The 20,605-nt window shown below is 35.3% G+C and overlaps 1 protein-coding gene across 1 annotated transcript in view; it reads left to right on the top strand.

The window, feature by feature from the left end:
• The window catches only part of LOC100371453 (uncharacterized), a 37,580-nt gene that overhangs the window by 13,651 nt on the left and 3,324 nt on the right, over positions 1–20,605 (top strand). The window contains exons 2-4 of the mRNA XM_002732397.4: positions 1,755–1,824; positions 20,000–20,122; positions 20,277–20,475. Of these exons, the coding sequence (XP_002732443.2) occupies positions 1,755–1,824; positions 20,000–20,122; positions 20,277–20,475 (392 nt within the window). The remainder of the gene's footprint in view (positions 1–1,754; positions 1,825–19,999; positions 20,123–20,276; positions 20,476–20,605) is intronic.

The following is a 20,605-nucleotide window of genomic DNA, read 5'->3' on the forward strand; positions in this document are numbered from 1 at the left end:
ACCCCTATATGTGCAACATAAATTTAGTTATTCATGAGACTTTCCTGAACAGATTACCCCTATATGTGCAACATAAATTTAGTTATTTATGAGACTTTCCTGAACAGATTACCCCTATATGTGCAACATAAATTTAGTTATTCATGAGACTTTCCTGAATAGATTACCCCTATATGTGCAACATAAATTTAGTTATTCATGAGACTTTCCTGAACAGATTACCCCTATATGTGCAACATAAATTTAGTTATTCATGAGACTTTCCTGAACAGATTACCCCTATATGTGCAACATAAATTTAGTTATTCATGAGACTTTCCTGAACAGATTACCCCTATATGTGCAACATAAATTTAGTTATTCATGAGACTTTCCTGAACAGATTACCCCTATATGTGCAACATAAATTTAGTTATTCATGAGACTTTCCTGAACAGATTACCCCTATATGTGCAACATAAATTTAGTTATTCATGAGACTTTCCTGAACAGATTACCCCTATATGTGCAACATAAATTTAGTTATTCATGAGACTTTCCTGAACAGATTACCCCTATATGTGCAACATAAATTTAGTTATTCATGAGACTTTCCTGAACAGATTACCCCTATATGTGCAACATAAATTTAGTTATTCATGAGACTTTCCTGAACAGATTACCCCTATATGTGCAACATAAATTTAGTTATTCATGAGACTTTCCTGAACAGATTACCCCTATATGTACAACATAAATTTAGTTATTCATATGACTTTCCTGAACAGATTACCCCTATATGTGCAACATAAATTTAGTTATTCATGAGACTTTCCTGAACAGATTACCCCTATATGTGCAACATAAATTTAGTTATTCTTATGACTTTCCTGAACAGATTACCCCTATATGTGCAACATAAATTTAGTTATTCATGAGACTTTCCTGAACAGATTACCCCTATATGTGCAACATAAATTTAGTTATTCATGAGACTTTCCTGAACAGATTACCCCTATATGTGCAACATAAATTTAGTTATTCATGAGACTTTCCTGAACAGATTACCCCTATATGTGCAACATAAATTTAGTTATTCATGAGACTTTCCTGAACAGATTACCCCTATATGTGCAACATAAATTTAGTTATTCATATGACTTTCCTGAACAGATTACCCCTATATGTGCAACATAAATTTAGTTATTCATGAGACTTTCCTGAACAGATTACCCCTATATGTGCAACATAAATTTAGTTATTCATGAGACTTTCCTGAACAGATTACTCCTATATGTGCAACATAAATTTAGTTATTCATGAGACTTTCCTGAACAGATTACCCCTATATGTGCAACATAAATTTAGTTATTCATGAGACTTTCCTGAACAGATTACCCCTATATGTACAACATAAATTTAGTTATTCATATGACTTTCCTGAACAGATTACCCCTATATGTGCAACATAAATTTAGTTATTCATGAGACTTTCCTGAACAGATTACCCCTATATGTGCAACATAAATTTAGTTATTCATGAGACTTTCCTGAACAGAATAGGATATTCTGTAACCTAGCAAGAGAGTAGAGTAATCGGCTATTCAAATTTTTGAAGAAAAAAAAAATTAGCAAAAATAATACTATTATTTTTGTGGACTTGTATATGAATGCCATTAATTTTTTCACGTGATAGTGCAAAGACTGTGATAGGAATGATCTTAGAGTACAACTTATTTACAATTTATTTTTTCTCATTTATATATACAATTTAGCACATGTTGTTGGCAGCTTGTGGGAAGATGATAAAAAAGTGAGATCCAGAAAAAAGTTGGATCGCAACTGGTAAGTTGTAATAGGATTTTTGAAGGGCATAATTTGTCAATATCATAATTGATGTTGTATGTCATATGTCAATTCCATAATTTTAGATAGTTGCTTAGGCTTTTATTTTGATATCAGGAGGTTTTTTTTATTAATATTTGCAAACAGCTGTGTAAAAGAATACATTGTAGAAAGACCAAAAAAAAGCGATTGTGGTCAAATGGGGGCCTGAAAACTTGAAATTTGTTGTCACGCTATGGGGGCACATCCTGATTTTGTTTGTTTGCCCTGTGTTTCATATCCAAGGATGTTTTATCATCTAGGTTGTAATCCCTGTAATTGACTCCCGTGAGCGAAGCACAAAAAGGGAGTCTTTGCAGTTAGTGTGTCTGTCTGTCTGTGTGTGTGTGTGTGTGTGTGTGTGTGTGTGTCTGTGTCTGTTCCACTGATATCTCAAGAACCATGCAATTTTTGATGAAACTTGGTACATAGATGCTCTGGGCCAATGCACAGATTTGATTAGGTTTTGGTAAAAATCCATGCATATTAATTACCTAATTTGTATGATAATTAGCTGATTTTTGAGGTATGTATGGGGGTCTAAAAACTATCTGCGACTTGATTGTGTGACTCGCCGAATGTCGATTATTGCACTCTGCGGCAGGATCGCAGTGTCACTCTGCGAAGAGCACGATTTACATTGGTTGGTTGGTTGGTTGGTCGGTCGAAAAGCGCGAATCCCAATGGTCGATGTTCACCGCATGCCTTATAAAAAAATTAAATTTTAAATGGTAAAAATGGTCGATCGATGCATGGAGGTAAAAAGAGATGTAAGGGTACACAGCACGCCTTATAGAAATGTTCAGTTTTAAATGGTTATTATAGAACTGTGACTATCAGTAAATGCATTATTAGAGATTGATCTGCATATGAATGGTGTTTTTGACTCCCATGTGCGAAGCACAAAATGGGAGTCTTTGCAGTTAGTGTGTCTGTATGTGTGTGTGTATGTGTGTATGTGTGTATGTGTGTATGTGTGTATGTGTGTATGTGTGTATGTGTGTGTGTGTGTGTATGTGTGTCCGACTGTTCCACTGCTATCTCAAGAACCATACATCGGTTTTTGATGAAACTTGGTGCATAGATGCTCTGGGCCAATGCGCAGATTTGATTAGGTTTTGGTAAAAATCCATGCTCGTTAATTACCTAATTTGCATGATAATTAGCTAATTTTTACAGTACAGTTCTCGCGGAAGCTTTGGCTTTTGTGGCATCATTGTCGCCTACGCATGGCTTCATTGTCGCCTCAGCATCGCATCATTGTGGCATCAGCTTCGCGTCATTGAAAATTGAAGCTGTGTTCGCCTCGCTATTTTGTGGCATCATCGTGGCCTCAGCTTCGCAGTCTCATGGCATCAACATGGCATCAGTTTCAACTTATTGTGACATGAGTATGACCTCATTATTTGCACGCAGAAGGGCAGTAGACAAAAACATGTACAGAAGTTCGATATGTAATCGATTTGAAATTCAAGGCGAATAAAATAATATGATCAAGAGTAAAATGATATTTTAAAAAGATATCTTGTTTAATTATTTTAGTGTTGCGAGTATTGGGCACCAAAAACTTTGCGAAGTACATTACAATCGGCAAGGTGACGAGTTTCATATTGACTGGAAGGAAAATCGCGATAAATTCAAATCACACGATGGAATCGTCGTTCTGATACAACACAATTTGCTGTATACGAAGTCGAACTGTTCTTGTTATAAAATTTACCTTTTTTCGCTCATTTTATTTGCTGCTAGAAGAGCAGATTCAGATTCCTCATTTCGGTGGTATTTTTCTGTGTTTCGTTTAGTTTTAGCCGAGTCCGACCCCATGCCCGGACTACTAAAACAAAGCAATACACACGTACGCCGCCTGGTGCGTCGGCGCCAGTCATCTCGATACAAAGTTCCAAAACAAGTGCGTACATTTCCAACATATGATTGGATGGTTGTGGTGGCGTCGGTCTGGTAAAATTTGACAACCAATTCTCAAAATTAAGTCACGATCAGTGATCTGAGCTCGATCTATACGTACTTTAAAAGTATTCTCACAAACATATTTTCGAATGAAAACGAGCCACATGCCCTGTAAAAAATCGAATAGCACTTGACATGCAGAAATAATTTATTGGGCTTCAGAAAAAAAAAACGTGTCCATTTAGTGTGGCCGTAAATATTTGGTCACCAGCCGATGAACAATTTGAAAATCATGATTCACACGGAAGTCCTTCGATACTGAAAATCATCGACCCCAGTCTGGTTTACCTTATTTCCCAACTTGCAAAACTGATTTGTATCTCAGCCCTGTTTTTTTTCTTTCTTTTTTTGAACTGAGGTAAAATCCCATCCGTTTGTCAAAATATACCGATGTTTTTCAGTGAATAATTGCGAAGCCTGTCACAGCACAAAAAAAACTTTGTGAATCGACGATGGAGATTGGATGGTACGACGACCCTTCAATTTGCGTTAATATGTTTTGTTACAACATCATTGATTGGCTGAGAGTCACCTGATCGGAGCACAACCTGGGTCACAGAACCATATTAGTCCATATTATCAACAGAACTTTGCGAGAAAACCACACCCACATTTTCAACCATTTTAGCGCGGAAGTTGCCAACAAATGTCGAAAACTCGTGAATTTTATGAATTCGAATAAAATAAAGCTAGCGATTCGTAAGACCGGTTAATAATATATCCCCTGATGCTCTTCGATTTTTTTATTTCAACGTGAGAAATGGATACTAGTAGTTGAAGTTCCATCGATTTCAAGGCGACTATTTAACCGCGACAACTCTACGCTCTGTTATAGTTTCGCGAGGTAAAACAAAAATACAATAAATAGTACTTGTTTAATTATTTGGTTGTACAACCCGCAAATTACGGGACATGATCCCCATGAATTGCGATAAATAAATGCTGATTGTGTTGAATGACGGACGTCGGGACCGTTTGAAGAAACAAATTACGGTCGGTAGACATTTCAAACAAATGAAATTATTAACGAAAGACGAGATTTTGCTAGGTATTTACGATCATACGGTCATACCAAATATATACAAAATTGACAAATACACAAAGAGGTGTAATAGTAGGTCATTTTTATTTTAGACTTAGAAATTTTTTTTTTCACTCAGTCCACGTCCATGCGTGGGAATTCTATTTAGCTTCATGGTCCTTCGGCTTGTCTTCTGCTTGGGGGGAGGGGAACAACAATAATTATACAAATCGTAAACTCAACACAGTCAGGAAAAGAAACCCAGACAACCATGTTGTACTTCTGTTGAATACATTTTGGAGCAGTGCGTCACGTCGGAATATTGTCTAAAATAAAATATTCAATCCCAGCCAAATCTAGGTCAAAGGGTCAGATTGCGTGCATATAATTATAGATAGTTAAAACAAAAAGTATTTGAACTTTTGACGGTTGTTCAACATCTATGCACGGTTACTAAACTAGTAACCGTGATCTATGAAAACCAGAAAATTTTTAGTAGTCCGAATTGTTGCACGGTCGAAAATAAAACGGAAATTGACCGGTCAAAAGCGGAAGCGGTCAAGAGGTTTGGGGAAAATGAGTACAGTACTTCTTTGTTTGATGAAGCGATGCTGATGCCACATTGTCGCCATAATGAGGCCACAATGAAGCGAAGCGATAATCGCCTAACTTTTTAATGTCGCGACATTGAAGCGATGCTGAAGCCATAACAATGCCATAATGATGCGATGCTGAAGCGAAGGTGAAGCTGAAGTGAAGCCAAAGCTTCCGCGAGAACTGTACTGTAGCTGTTCTATGACTGTTCCACTGATATCTAAAGAACCACTCATTGGATTTTGATGAAACTTGGTACATAGATGCTCTGAACATATGCGCAGATTTGATTAATTTTTGGTAAAAATCTGTGCATATTAATTACCTAATTTGCATGATAATTAGCTATTTTTTAGTGGTTCCATGACTGTTCCACTGATATCTAAACAACCACTCATTGGATTTTGATGAAACTTGGTACATAGATGCTCTGAACTAATGCTAGGTTTTGATTAGTTTTTGGTAATAATCCGTGGATACTAATTACCTAATTTGCATAATGATTAGTCAATTTTCGGTTTTTCCACTGATATCTCAAGTACTAATCATCACATTTCAATGAAACTTGGTACATAGATGTCATACGACACTGCACAGACCTGATAGTTTTTATGGTAATATCAGTACATATTAATTACCTAATTTGCATAATTAATTAATTTTCAGCATTTGATATAAGTAGTTAGCATTACATTTCAATGAAACTTGGTACTTACATACTCAAGGACTATGCAGAGATTGATTGTTTTCGATAAATATTTGTGCATATTAATCACCTAATTTGCATAATTAGTTAATTTTCAGCTTTTCCACGGGTATCTCAAGTACTAATCATCGCATTTCAATGAAACTTGGTACATAGATCCTTTAGGACTATGCAGAGACCTGATTAGTTTTAGGGTAAATAATTGTGCATATTAATTACCTAATTTGCATAATTAATTTTCAGCTTTTCTACTGATATCTAAAGTACTAATCATCACATTTCAATGAATCTAGAATTATGCAGACCCAATTAGTTTCCGGTAAATATTTGTGCATATTAATCACCTAATTTGCATAATTAACCAACTTTCACACTGATATCTCAGGTACTATACATCACATATCAATGAATGTACATTGATGCTGTAGGACAATAGACAGACCTGAATAATTGTGGGTTAAAATCTGTACATATTAATTACCTAATTTGCATAATTAACCAATTTTAAGCTTTCACACTGATATCTAAAGTACCGTAAAAACTCCAAAATTTCGACCGGTTTTAAATAATTGGTGTTAGATATGTGACGTGTTTTTAGAGTCAAAATTAAGGTGCATTTTCGGACGGTCGAATTTTTCAGAATAGAAATCAGCAAATGAAAAAATGGGGATGATAGACAGTGTGCTTCATTAGTTTTTAAAAAATGCAATGTCCGTCAATTGACGTAAACTTCCTCATGTTTCACGGTAAAAGCAAAGGTCGTGGCCGAGTTGTAACTTAAAATCTAAACAAAGTCATCAATCAGTGAGTATTATGACAAGCAAAACAAAACATCAAGACGCGGAGAAGAGGTCAGCACAAAACTAATAGGTCAAAAGACAAAGCTGTCTCGCACTACCTAGAAAAACTTGCGAATGTTCGAAGTACAGGTACCCATTGGACAAAAGATGCATGGAAGTTTAGCAAACTATCTCCCCGACCCAGTGCAATGTATCCGGTTAGAATCAAAGCTCACGTGTCCCTTATTTGAGGGACCAAATTCTGCCGTAAATTCGCCCTTGGATTAAAAAATAAAATGGGATTTAAGAAAATAAAATGGGACTTTTAAGGTGTATTTTGGCGTCATTTTTCGGACATTTCAATTAATCCTGCCGGCTAAAATAGAGTCTAAGTGTTACCGTAGTCATTGACGTTTGTCTATTCAAGAGTACACGTGTATGATTTTTATCGTGACTAGCGTGAGCGGGTAAGCTTCCTTTCGAGAATGAGCTGTTATCACTGTGAACAATGTTAAATTATTCTTCAGATGACGAGTTTATTTTTTAAAAACAACTAATTTTTTATTTAAAAAAAATCATGCCGTTTTCGCATCAAAATCCAAGCCAAAATATCGTACTACAACATCAATCTCTTCCGCATTGCGTTCAATAACATTAACATATTTAAATAAGCTATGGTAATTTGAACATGTTGGCATCATCCAGCTTTTTGATTGGTTAATTAGCGATTTGACCTATTTGACCTAAGAGAACATGGCGGATATCCTACAGCATCAAACGTTTATACGAGACCGGAATCATTCGCTTACGATGAAACTAAGTTGACTTTTATTTGTATTTCATAACCATTCAACAAATTTATTTTGTGTACATTATTATAATCACTACTGAGTACAGTAATAGTCAACAATTCAGAAACGCAGCATGCCGAGATTTTTGTGTTCGTTTTTATTTGAAACTTCGTTTATTTAGAATATATTTTCGTTACCAATAAAATAAAAATCTCTCAGTCAATCAGAAACCCGGATTCATGCCTTCGAGGAAGGTCCCGTTTGAACGCTCACACCGTTTTTTTTTTCGTTTGGGGGAAAACTAAAACTGGTCGAAATTTTCGAATAAGAATGAGTCGGCAATTTTTAGTGGAGTCGAAAATTTGGAGGTAAATAAAACACCGAAACCCGGCAAATAAATAGGCTGACGAATTTTTAGAGGGGTCGAAATTTTGGAGTTTTCACGGTACTAATTATTCCATTTCAATGAAACTTAGTACAAAGATGCTCTAGGACAATGTACAAACCTAATTAGTTTTGGGTAAAAATCTGTTCATATTAATTCCCTAATAAGCATAATAATTCATAATTTTTTGGTTCTAATCACATTTCAATTAAACTTGGAGACATAGATTTTCTGTTACATTGCGCAGACCTCATTAGTTTTACACTCAAATCTGGTCATATTAATTTTCTGATTTGCATAATTAGTTTTCAGCTAAGTAATTTCGAATTATATTTAATGTGTCTCCAATACTCTCAGCACATGGGAGTTCTTTCTAAGCTTTCTTTGATTGCTGTCTTAAATTAAATAGATGGTCTTCTGATCTTAATTTTGGTTCGCGTCTGTCCTACCGGTACTTCTGAATTATTTGATGATCCATTGAATTTCGCACGCACTGGAAAACATCATCACATAAATATAAAATCACATTTTCAAATCTGTCAGTCACGAAACTTTAATACGTCATAAATATTATATTATTTTAAAACTATATTGTTTGTTATATTATACGACCTGTACATATTGTATTATAACCTAAGATTTAATTATCAAATTATATATATATATATATATACTCGGTGTTTAGTGTCTGCTAGAATTGCTGTTATTTCTCTGTACTGGCTTACTACATCGTCACATGGGATACTTATCAGGCATAACCCCCTATCTTACTACATTTAAGCACTGGGACACTTTTGTAGTCAAGGACACTTTTGTAGTCTTAACAGCCGTCTGCTCGCGAACTACAGTAAACAAGTATTTACCGACGACATGCCGCACGGTTCGGTAATCAGCAAGTATTTAACATTGATTTATTAACATATATAACATCCCCCGGAGGGGATGAAAGGGGTTACAAAACACATGCACGTTGGTGCTGGCTGCCTTATTACGGTGTAACATTAGGGAGCTAGTAAACCATCTATAAGTTGTAAGGCTTCGCCGCAACTATGCTCATTAGCATACTAGGCGGCAGCTTTAAAGCGAATAGAGCGCGAAGTACGTTTCACACGATGTTACGTTCTTTTTGACTCCCATGTGCGAAGCACAAAATGGGAGTCTTTGCGGTTAGTGTGTCTGTATGTATGTGTGTGTGTGTGTATGTGTGTCTGACTGTTCCACTGCTATCTCAAGAACCATACATCGGTTTTTGATGAAACTTGGTGCATAGATGCTCTGGGCCAATGCGCAGATTTGATTAGGTTTTGGTAAAAATCCATGCTCGTTAATTACCTAATTTGCATGATAATTAGCTAATTTTTATCTGTTCTATGACTGTTCCACTGATATCTAAAGAACCATTCATTGGATTTTGATGAAACTTGGTACATAGATGCTCTGAACATATGCACAGATTTGATTAGTTTTTGGTAAAAATCTGTGCATATTAATTATCTAATTTGCATGATAATTAGCTATTTTTTAGTGGTTCCATGACTATTCCACTGATATTTAAACAACCACTCATTGGATTTTGATGAAACTTGGTACATAGATGCTCTGAACTAATGCTAGGTTTTGATTAGGTTTTGGTAAAAATCCATGCTCGTTAATTACCTAATTTGCATGATAATTAGCTAATTTTTAGCTGTTTTATGACTGTTCCACTGATATCTAAACAACCACTCATTGGATTTTGATGAAACTTGGTACATAGATGCTCTGAACTAATGCTAGGTTTTGATTAGGTTTTGGTAATAATCCGCAGATACTAATTACCTAATTTGCATAATGATTAGTCAATGTTTTTCCACTGATATCTCAAGTACTAATCATCACATTTCAATGAAACTTGGTACATAGATGTCATATGACACTGCACAGACCTGATAGTTTTTATGGTAATATCAGTACATATAATTACCTAATTTGCATAATTAATTAATTTTCAGCTTTTGATATAAGTAGTAAGCATTACATTTCAATGAAACTTGGTACTTACATACTCAAGGACTATGCAGAGATTGATTGTTTCGGATAAATATTTGTGCATATTAATCACTTAATTTGCATAATTAGTTAATTTTCAGCTTCACCACGGGTATCAAGTACTAATCATCGCATTTCAATGAAACTTGGTACATAGATCCTTTAGGACTATGCAGAGACCTGATTAGTTTCAGGGTAAATAATTGTGCATATTAATTACCTAATTTGCATAATTAATTTTCAGCTTTTTCTACTGATAGCTAAAGTACTAATCATCACATTTCAATGAATCTAGAATTATGCAGAGACCCAAGTTTTTGGTAAATATTTGTGCATATTAATCACCTAATTTGCATAATTAACCAATTTCCAACTTTCACACTGATATCTCAGGTACTAATCATTACATATCAATGAATGTTTATACATGGATGCTGTAGGACAATAGACAGCCCTGGATAATTGTGGGTTAAAATCTGTACATATTAATTACCCAATTTGCATAATTAACCAATTTTAAGCTTTCACACTAATATCTAAAGTATTAATTTCCATTTTAATGAAACTTAGTACAAAGATGCTCTAGGACAATGTACAAACCTAATTAGTTTGGGGTAAAACTCTGTTCATATTATTTCCCTAATTAGCATAATAATTCATAATTTTTTGATTCTAATCACATTTCAATTAAACTTGGTACATAGAGTTTTTGTTACATTGCGCAGACCTCATTAGTTTTACAATCAAATCTGTTCATGTTAATTTTCTGATTTGCATAATTAGTTTTCAGCTAAGTAATTTCAAATTATATTTAATGTGTCTCCAATACTCTCAGCACATGGGAGTTCTTTCTAAGCTTTCTTTGATTTTGTCATTAGCAAGTATAAATTGTTACTAGTATGACTATATTCATCACTTTGAATTCCAAAATAAAGCGTGTAGCGGGTCAAACTGTTTCTAGGCAATCAATATCGTTTTATTAAGAATATTAAGAGAGAAAAAATGTAAAGCTGTGTGAATGGATTGAAACTACTGCTGATAAAAGAGATAAAAAGCTAAAACGACAGTGTCTACGGAAAATTAGATGGGTGCATGCTCTTTGCATAAACGGAAACGATGGCTTTGTTTATTTGGCCGATGTCGACGAGCAACAGATTTCCTGTACTCACTTTCTTGTCGGATCACGGCCTCACGTATCAGTGTCGTCATCGGTTAAGTAGTTGAAACTCTTTCGCGTTGATGCGAATATTTCAGTCTAATCGTTCCTTTGGAACCACTCGCGAGGTTGGTCATAATATGACTTAGACGTGCTAGCAATCTGTTGCGATTCCGATAAAAAATTCTTGAAAAATAAATATAAATTGCGTAAACGAGGGGTGAAGGCGAAAGTCCAGGCTGCAGGTCTAAATTAGTAAATATGACCCTGAGTTACAGATTTTTCTTTGCCTCGTCTGTCATTGGCGTCTTTGCTTTTCTTTCTTTTCATCATCATTGCGTTAGTAAGATTGTGTTATTATAGACTTAGAAAATAAAACGATTTCTCAGACGAAGTCTTGACTGATAATAATGCTGACAATGGACGTTAGATTAATATGCATTGTTTGCGACAGGAAGCTTGTCACCCGTTCTATCAGAATCGTCAACAACAGAGTATTACCGGTAGTATACATATACATGTTATAAACATTATGCAAATATTAACGAAATGGTAGTAGTGTTAGCGTTTGAGCACTAGTCTTTCCGAAATTTCAAAAAGCTGGCATGATTAATCAATGTACAAAGTAACTGTTTTATCAATTGTTGAAAAATAAAAAAAAAATAAAAAAAAAATAAAAAAATTTCCCTTCCCGCTACATTAAGATCAATATGGACCACCGATATTTGTCGTTCATTTAAAAAAATAAACCATAATTTTCAGTAATACTGACTTCGAAAATTATGATACAAAAATAATTACATTCATACCACAAACCAATGCCGTTTTTGTTTACTTTTCACAACTGTTACAAAGTGGTAGAGTTGACTTTTCAGAACTCAGAACTCAGAACCCAGAACCTAGAACCTGGAGTGTGCCCCAGACGAAGAAATTGGGGTTAATGAATAAATCGGTCGTTTTTGGCGTCTGCATATTTTCGATCGGAAACGCAAGGGCGATAAGACTCTATTTTCAAGGACGCAGGTTGTTGGGATCGGACTGTTTATTTTGTTTCGAGTTCGTTGTAGGTCTAGAAACATGACAACATTGTTTTTTAGTGAATACAGAATATGTTCTGTTTCAATACAAGATTTTGATATGCCAATCGGGCAATTTTAACAATTTCTTACTGGAGCGTCCCCTGTATAAATGGTTCTCTACTCTCCAAAAAATGGTACCAGACTTCCTGTTCAGCGCGTCTTTGACTGTAGCAATGTTTAAGCCACTGTACGAAAATACGCACACACGGGAATTTGACAACATTCCCTTGAGCGTTGTAGGATAGTGGGAATAGATGGAAATACCAGTTACATCATTCATGAAGATTGATGATTCGATTGCTGGGTGGTATAGCTGTATTTAATGTTCATTTATATGCAATAGGTCTACACTTGCGATTCTCAATTTCGATGTGTAAAATTATATCGCTGCTGTGGACGGCGACGGCTGACAGACTGTTTTGGCTCTGCGGCTCTCTTTGACACGGGCAACTAATTTTTAGGTTGCTTTTTTGTTTTACTATTCTGACGTTTACTTGGTCGCATTGTCAGACACTCACAGTAAGTAAACGGGCCGGAACATAGTCAACATGGAACTCGGAGAAAGTGTCATTAATGAATGAAATTTACATTACAATTTCATGCTTCCGAAAAATCCGACATTTAAGCTGGATACTGTGGAGAACAAAGTATACAAATACTGTCTACGATGTACTGCAAAGTGGAAATAATATATGTATTTGACCGTTGTTTTTTGTACAAAATTCCAAAGTTACCCCATAAATAGGCAGTCAAAACCAACGTGCACGTTACACTATTTAATTTTTCTAGTCAGCGGTGTGATGTGTCTAATCACCGTAAACCATGTGTCATTTGTTTGGTTCCACAATTTGTCTTCCATCACCGAACAGTGCGGCATGTCGCTGGTACATAGTGTTTACACACTTTTTTACCGTACCATTTTTACCATTTAAAATTAAATTTTTTTTATAAGGCATGCGGTGAACATCGACCATTGGGATTCGCGCTTTTCGACCAACCAACCAATGGGAATCGTGCTCTTCACAGAGTGACACTGCGATCCTGTCGCAGAGTGTGATATTTCAAGTAGTAATCATCACATTTTAATGAAACTTGGTACATAGATGTCATAGGACACTGCACAGACCTGATAGTTTTTAAGGTAATATGAGTACATATTAATTACCTAGTTTGCATAATTAATTAATTTTCAGCTTTTGTTATTTCAAGTAGTAATCATCACATTTCAATGACACTTGGTACATAGATGTCATAAGACACTGCACAGACCTGATAGTTTTTAGGGTAATATCAAGACATATTAATTACCTAATTTGCATAATTAAATATTTTTCAGCTTTGATATTTCAAGTAGTAATCATCATGTACAAGTAATTTTGAATTAATTTTTAATGTGCCTTCAATACACTCAGCCCACGGGAGTTCTTTCTAAGCTTTCTTTGATTTTAAATTGGATTAACTCAGTTCAAAAGAGCCATAATTGGCAGTGCTATCACAGAAGTTGTATAAAAAGTATCTGATATTTTAAAAATGTATCCTTTTATGATTATTTAAAAAATTAAAAATAATTTAATCTTTGAGTTCAGATTTTTTTGATGGAATATAAAAAAGTGTGTTGAAAAACTTAACTTCATCAAATGTTTCATTTGTGGTGATATCAAACGCATCATACGAGGGATGATTTCAACAATATGTGAACTTCTATCGTTTTCTTTACTCACAACATAATTGTAACTACATCAGTCAACACAGAGAGAAGTTCCACAGTTGTGCCCCTGGAGCGGCAAATGCTGATGTACATGGTGCATCATTTGTTGTCAAAATGCATCATTTCCATCAAAATGTAATCACTTGCAATGTTTCAGGCCAATTGAGGAAAATTAGGAAAGTGAGGAAAATCTCTTATCATCAAAGTTGTTAAACTCTCAATAATTGTTTTACCTTTCAAAGAAGTGAAAGATGTCAACAGTACCACACTGTATTCTGATTGGTTAATGGCATTCCTGACCTATAAGTCAAAGGACACCATGGCAGGTGAACTCGTGCACAAAATAAACATGGAGTATCTACAGTACAGTTCTCGCGGAAGCTTTGGCTTCACTTCAGCGTCAGCTTTGCTTCAGCGTCAGCTTTGCTTCAGCACCACATCGTTATGGCATTGTTATGGCTTCATCGTCGCATCAATGTCGCGACATTATAAAGTTAGGCGATTATCGCTTCACTTCATTGTGGCCTCATTATGGCGACAATGTGGCATCAGCATCGCTTCATCAAACAAAGAAGTACTGTACTCATTTCCCCCAAACCTCTCGACCACTTCCGCTTTTGACTGGTCAATTTCCGTTTTATTTTCAACCGTGCAAAAATTCAGACTACTAAAAATTTTCTGTTTTTTATAGATCACGGTTACTAGTTTAGTAATCGTGCATAGATGTTGAACAGCCGTCAAAAGTTCAAATACTTTTTGTTTTAACTATCTATAATTATATGCACGCAATCTGACCCTTTGACCTAGATTTGGCTGGGATTGAATATTTTATTTTAGACAATATTCCGACGTGACGCACTGCTACAAAATGTATTTCAACAGAAGTACAACATGGTTGTCTGGGTTTCTTTTCCTGATTGTGTTAAGTTTACGATTTGTATAATTATTGTTGTTTCCCCCAAGCAGAAGACAAGCCGAAGGACCATGAAGCTAAATAGAACTCCCACGCATGGATGTGGACTGAGTGAAAGAAAATATTTCTAAGGCTAAAATAAAAATGACCTACTATTACATCTCTTTGTGTATTTGTCAATTTTGCATATATTTGGTTTGATCGTATGAACGTAAATACCTAGAAAAATCTCTCCTTTCGTTAATAATTTCATTTGTTTGAAATATCTACCAACCGTAATTTGTTTCTCCAAACGGTCCCGACGTCCGTCATTCAACACAATCAGCATTTATTTATCGCAATTCATGGGGATCATGTCCCGTAATTTGCGGGCTGTGCAACCAAATAATTAAACGAGTACTATTTATTGTATTTTTGTTTTACCTCGCGAAACTACAACCATGGAAGGTACTAACGTTAGTACCTTCCGTGCTACAACAGAGCGTAGAGTTGTCGCGGTTAAATAGTCGCCTTGAAATCGATGGAACTTCAACTACTAGTATATATTTCTCACCTTGAATAAAAAATCGAAGAGCATCGGGGGATATATTATTAACCAGTCTTACCAATCGCTAGCTTTATTTTATTCGAATTCATAAAATTCACGAGTTTTCGACATTTGTTGGCAACTTCCGCGCCAGGGGGGAGTTGCATGACACGATTGGTTGAAATAATCACCTCATTTGCATAAATTAATATTCATGAGCAATGAAAAACTCGTTTTTTCAGTAATATTGTGCCAAAATGCTTTCCGATAGCATACATGTTAGTTCTAAATTGACTGATTCTGTAGTTACGAGCTGAAAAAATAATCGGAAAAATTATGTAAAGGTATTTTTTGAGACACGTTTTCGATCAGACTCCAGCTAACTGTTGAAAGTAAGCATAGGTTTTCTCTTTACCATGATCATAGCAAGTTACGAAATTCATGGAGAATGCAGAGGCACGTTTAAATTTCACTCTTAGTACTATTGCTCAAAATTGCTCAAAATGTTTTCGGTGACTTTTATCAGTGACAAGTTACCTAATTAGTATGCATTTCGAGAAACCACAGTGTGTGTGCATGCGCAGTTTGAAATGGAACAGTTTTGAACGCAATAAAATCACGCGTAGAACACGGGCTCCAGCAAGAAATTGTGGCGTCAAACTGGTTGTCGGTTGAATTGTTTTGCAATAGACAATAATTTTGGAGCCTGTAGTTGTCTATGAAATGTTTCTGAGTTTTGTTGAGGATTATTCTGTAAAGAAATTGCTGAAATTATTTCATCTGTTCGTAAACGGGACGTTGTTGCTTTGACGATGGCTACGGACAACTGACGTCGAAACGTTCCATTCCTCTCGTGCCAATCCCCCCCCCCTGTTCCGCGCTAAAATGGTTGAAAATGTGGGTGTTGTTTTCTCGCAAAGTCCTGTTGATAATACGGACAAATATGGTTCTGTGACCCAGGTCGTGCTCCGATCAGGTGACTCTCAGCCAATCAATGATGTTGTAACAAAACATATTTAACGCAAATTGAAGGGTCGTTGTACCATTCAATCTCCATCGTCGATTCACAAAGTTTTTTTTGTGCTGTGACAGGCTTCGCATTTATTCACTGAAAAACATCGGTATATTTTGACAAACAGATGGGATTTGACCTCAGTTCAAAAAAAGAAAAAGAAAAAAAAAAACAGCGCTGAGATACAAATCAGTTTTGCAAGTTGGGAAATAAGATAAACCACTTTCGTGTGAATCATGATTTTCAAATTGTTCATCGGCTGGTCACCAAATATTTACGGCCACAACTAAATGGACACGTTTTTTTTCTGAAGCCCAATAAATTATTCCTGCATGTCAAGCGCTATTCGATTTTTTACAGGACATGTGGCTCGTTTTCATTCGAAAATATGTTTGTAAGAATACTTTTAAAGTATGTATAGATCGAGCTCAGATCACTGATCGTGACTTAATTTTGAGAATTGGTTGTCAAATTTTACCAGACCGACGCCACCACAACCATCCAATCATATGTTGGAAATGTTACGCACTTGTTTTGGAACTTTGTATCAAGATGACCGGCGACGGCGCCAACGCACCAGGCGGCGTACGTGTGTATTGCATGTTTTAGTATTCCGGGCATGGGGTCGGACTCGGCTAAAACTAAACGAAACACAGAAAAATACCACCGAAATGAGGAATCTGAATCTGCTCTTCTAGCAGCAAATAAAATGAGCGAAAAAAGGGTAATTTTATAACAAGAACAGTTTCACTTCGTATACAGCAAATTGTGTTGTATCAGAACGACGATTGCATCGTGTGATTTGAATTTATCACGATTTTCCTTCCAGTCAATATTTTTTATTTTTTTATTAGACGCATAAAATCCTTAGGAAAGGATAAAAAAGGTCTTACAGAAAGAAATTAAAACAAACTACAATCTAAAAAAGAAAAAAAAAAAAAAAAATTTTCTAAAAAAAATAAAACAAATCAAAAACAATAAAGACAATTTGAAGCCAATGGTGAATACAGAATGAACACAAAATGTAGCCGAATACACTGATAGTTGTTGCTGTTTTGTTCCATAGCTGTTTTTTAGGAAGACTGCTGGCTGGTGCTAGAGTATGGTTTGCCATAATCAAAATGAATTTATTCTGACTATTTTCTTTATCAAAATATGAAACTCGTCACCTTGCAGATTGTAATGTACTTCGCAAAGTTTTTGGTGCCCAATACTCGCAACACTAAAATAATTAAACAAGATATCTTTTTAAAATGTCATTTTACTCTTGATCATATTATTTTATTCGCCTTGAATTTCAAATCGATTACATATCGAACTTCTGTACATGTTTTTGTCTACTGCCCTTCTGCATGCAAATAATGAGGTCATACTCATGTCACAATAAGTTGAAGCTGATGCCATATTGATGCCATGAGACTGCGAAGCTGAGGCCATGATGATGCCACAAAATAGCGAGGCGAACACAGCTTCAATTTTCAATGACGCGAAGCTGATGCCACAATGATGCGATTCTGAGGCGACAATGAAGCCATGCGTAGGCGACAATGATGCCATAAAAGCCAAAGCTTCCGCGAGAACTGTACTGTAAGCTTTGAAGTTTCCATTGTATTTCATAGCAAAAAAAAAAAAAACCTTGGTGCTTACATTGAACATAACTGTAATAATGACCCTTGTTTTTCGGAAATGATGTTCCAAGAGACATTTCTGACAACATCTCTGACATGCCTTGATCAATCATGTTCAAATGTCAGTGAAATGAATCAGCACTTTGACTGTCGGCACTGGACGTGTAAATACCAGTAGACTATGAAAACTCATCAGGGATCTCATTGAACATACATGCTTAGCACATAAAACCCTATTGTTTTACAAGCTGCAACACTTTATACAGGGACATGGATCAGAATTCAGACTATCCACACTGGACGCTTGAATTCTGAAAACACTATCATATCACACCTGAAAATGGCTCTCTAACAAGTGCCTCAAATCTTTGATTGCTATGAACTGGTACACATTTATACAAAGAATGACTACATTAACAAGTTTATCATTGATGAATTTATCTCTGTCATCTCTGTCATCACTGGATGTTTGTTCTTGATTGAACTTTTTTGTTTCTAGAAAGTACATACCCTAAAATGACTAGTCTGATTGGAGTAATACAATACACGTTTATTATAGAATTTTAAAAATTACCCAATTTTTAGCATTTCCACCCATATCATAAAAAAAAACACTTGTCAGATTTCAATGAAATTTAGTACATAGGTGGGATAAGCCATATGCATGGTTAGTTTATAGTTAAATTTTGTGCTTACCGGTACTAATTACTTAATTTGCATAAATTAACCAATTTATAGGTGTTCCATGGATACATGGATGTATCTTAATTAGTACTCATACATACATTTGTAAGTGCTTCTGGATAATCTACAGACCTGATTATTTTAGGGTTGAAATCTATGCATATTAAATATTTATATAGTAGAAATGGGGCATGTGACCTGATTTAATATGCCTGAATGTATTTCTGCATACATCATATGTAATTATTTTCTCATTTATGGTTATAAATGATTTTTTCCACAATCGCTTGTCAGATTGCTTTGAAATTTGGCATGAATGTAGTTGACATGGATTACACTTGTTATTTTCATGGCACTATATGCAACTGTCCTTTTTAGTGCATTTAAAAAAAATTTTTTGCTCATTTTTGCACATTTTCGACTTCTTCTCCGAAACCATTGCTTGTTTACTGATGGCTCATTCATCTTATTTCTTCATGCCATGTTGCATCTCTCAACTGAACTCCTTGAGACAAAACTGAATAATGTAAATTAGTCACATGATTTTGCAGCAGTCTTTGATTTTCACCAAAAATGGTCAAAATTCGGGGAAGTTTCTCATGAATGCTTTAATCAATCAACTTGATATTTTGTGTGTAGCATGTATGGGCAAAATTTTTCATGAGAAAAATAAAGTAAATTTGATCAGTCACTACAGTGTTAGATTTTTGACAAAAAATAATGTTGCATAGTACATACTGGGGTAGTATGTCCGCCATCTTATATTTTGAAAAGCTTGGGCATTTGTGTCTTGTGAATAATTTACCTGGTCAAACTTGATGATTTCCATATTAACGTAATCGTCTAATTTACTGCCCAAAAGATTCATCATTATTTTCGCCTTGTCAGAATAAGACATATTTCAATGTTCTTGTAAACGATAAACATAATTTTTTTCTTTGTGTATTGAAGATGTGTTTCTAATATAGTAAATACTGTATTCTTTCTGTACTTCATGCCTACAATACTATGCCTATAATTTCTTTGATCTTGTTTCTCTAATTTGATGTGTAGAATTGTTACAAGTAAAATGGATGTTTTACTGGATAAATCAAGGATGGTTTTTACCCTGTGCCTCCAGTCAACAGACTTAGTTATGCATCTCATATTTGTTTACAGTACTTATGCTTTGGTGCGATGTTATAAATGTAAAAACGAAGTTGGAAAGGTTTACTTAAAAGCAACAAAGCATTTGAAACACTTAGAAACTGGTGTTGTCTTTAGTATCAAGCAGTGTGTGTTGTAAGTATATATTTATATGGTTGTCATGGTAACATCAGGTTTAATGTTGTCTTACGTAAAACATATTTAGACATGAGATTTCATTGTTTTTGTATATCCATATAATCAATATATATCAAATTTGTCATCCTATTCTATCTTTGTTGTGCCTTAGCTATGAACTTGGGAGCCTGGTGTATCAAAGCAACAATGACAGTGATGATGTAACCCAACCAAACACTTCCACTGGTTCTGTTGATGTAACCCAACCAAACACTTCCACTGGTTCTGTTGATGTAACCCAACCAAACACTTCTTCTGGTTCAGTTAAAGTTAGACAAGCAGGAAAGGCTTCTGCCAATACCATGGAAGAGGTATTTAGTACTATACATCTGCTCATCTTTTTACATTCTCTCACACCTTACCACTCGATAACACTTCACCTCATGTCTACATCATGTCCACGCCTTGCTCACATGTCCACAACTTGCTACATCTTCCATC

This window comes from Saccoglossus kowalevskii, chromosome 2 (genome assembly GCF_978046115.1).
Source record: "Saccoglossus kowalevskii chromosome 2, keSacKowa6.1, whole genome shotgun sequence".
Lineage (NCBI taxonomy): Eukaryota > Metazoa > Hemichordata > Enteropneusta > Harrimaniidae > Saccoglossus > Saccoglossus kowalevskii.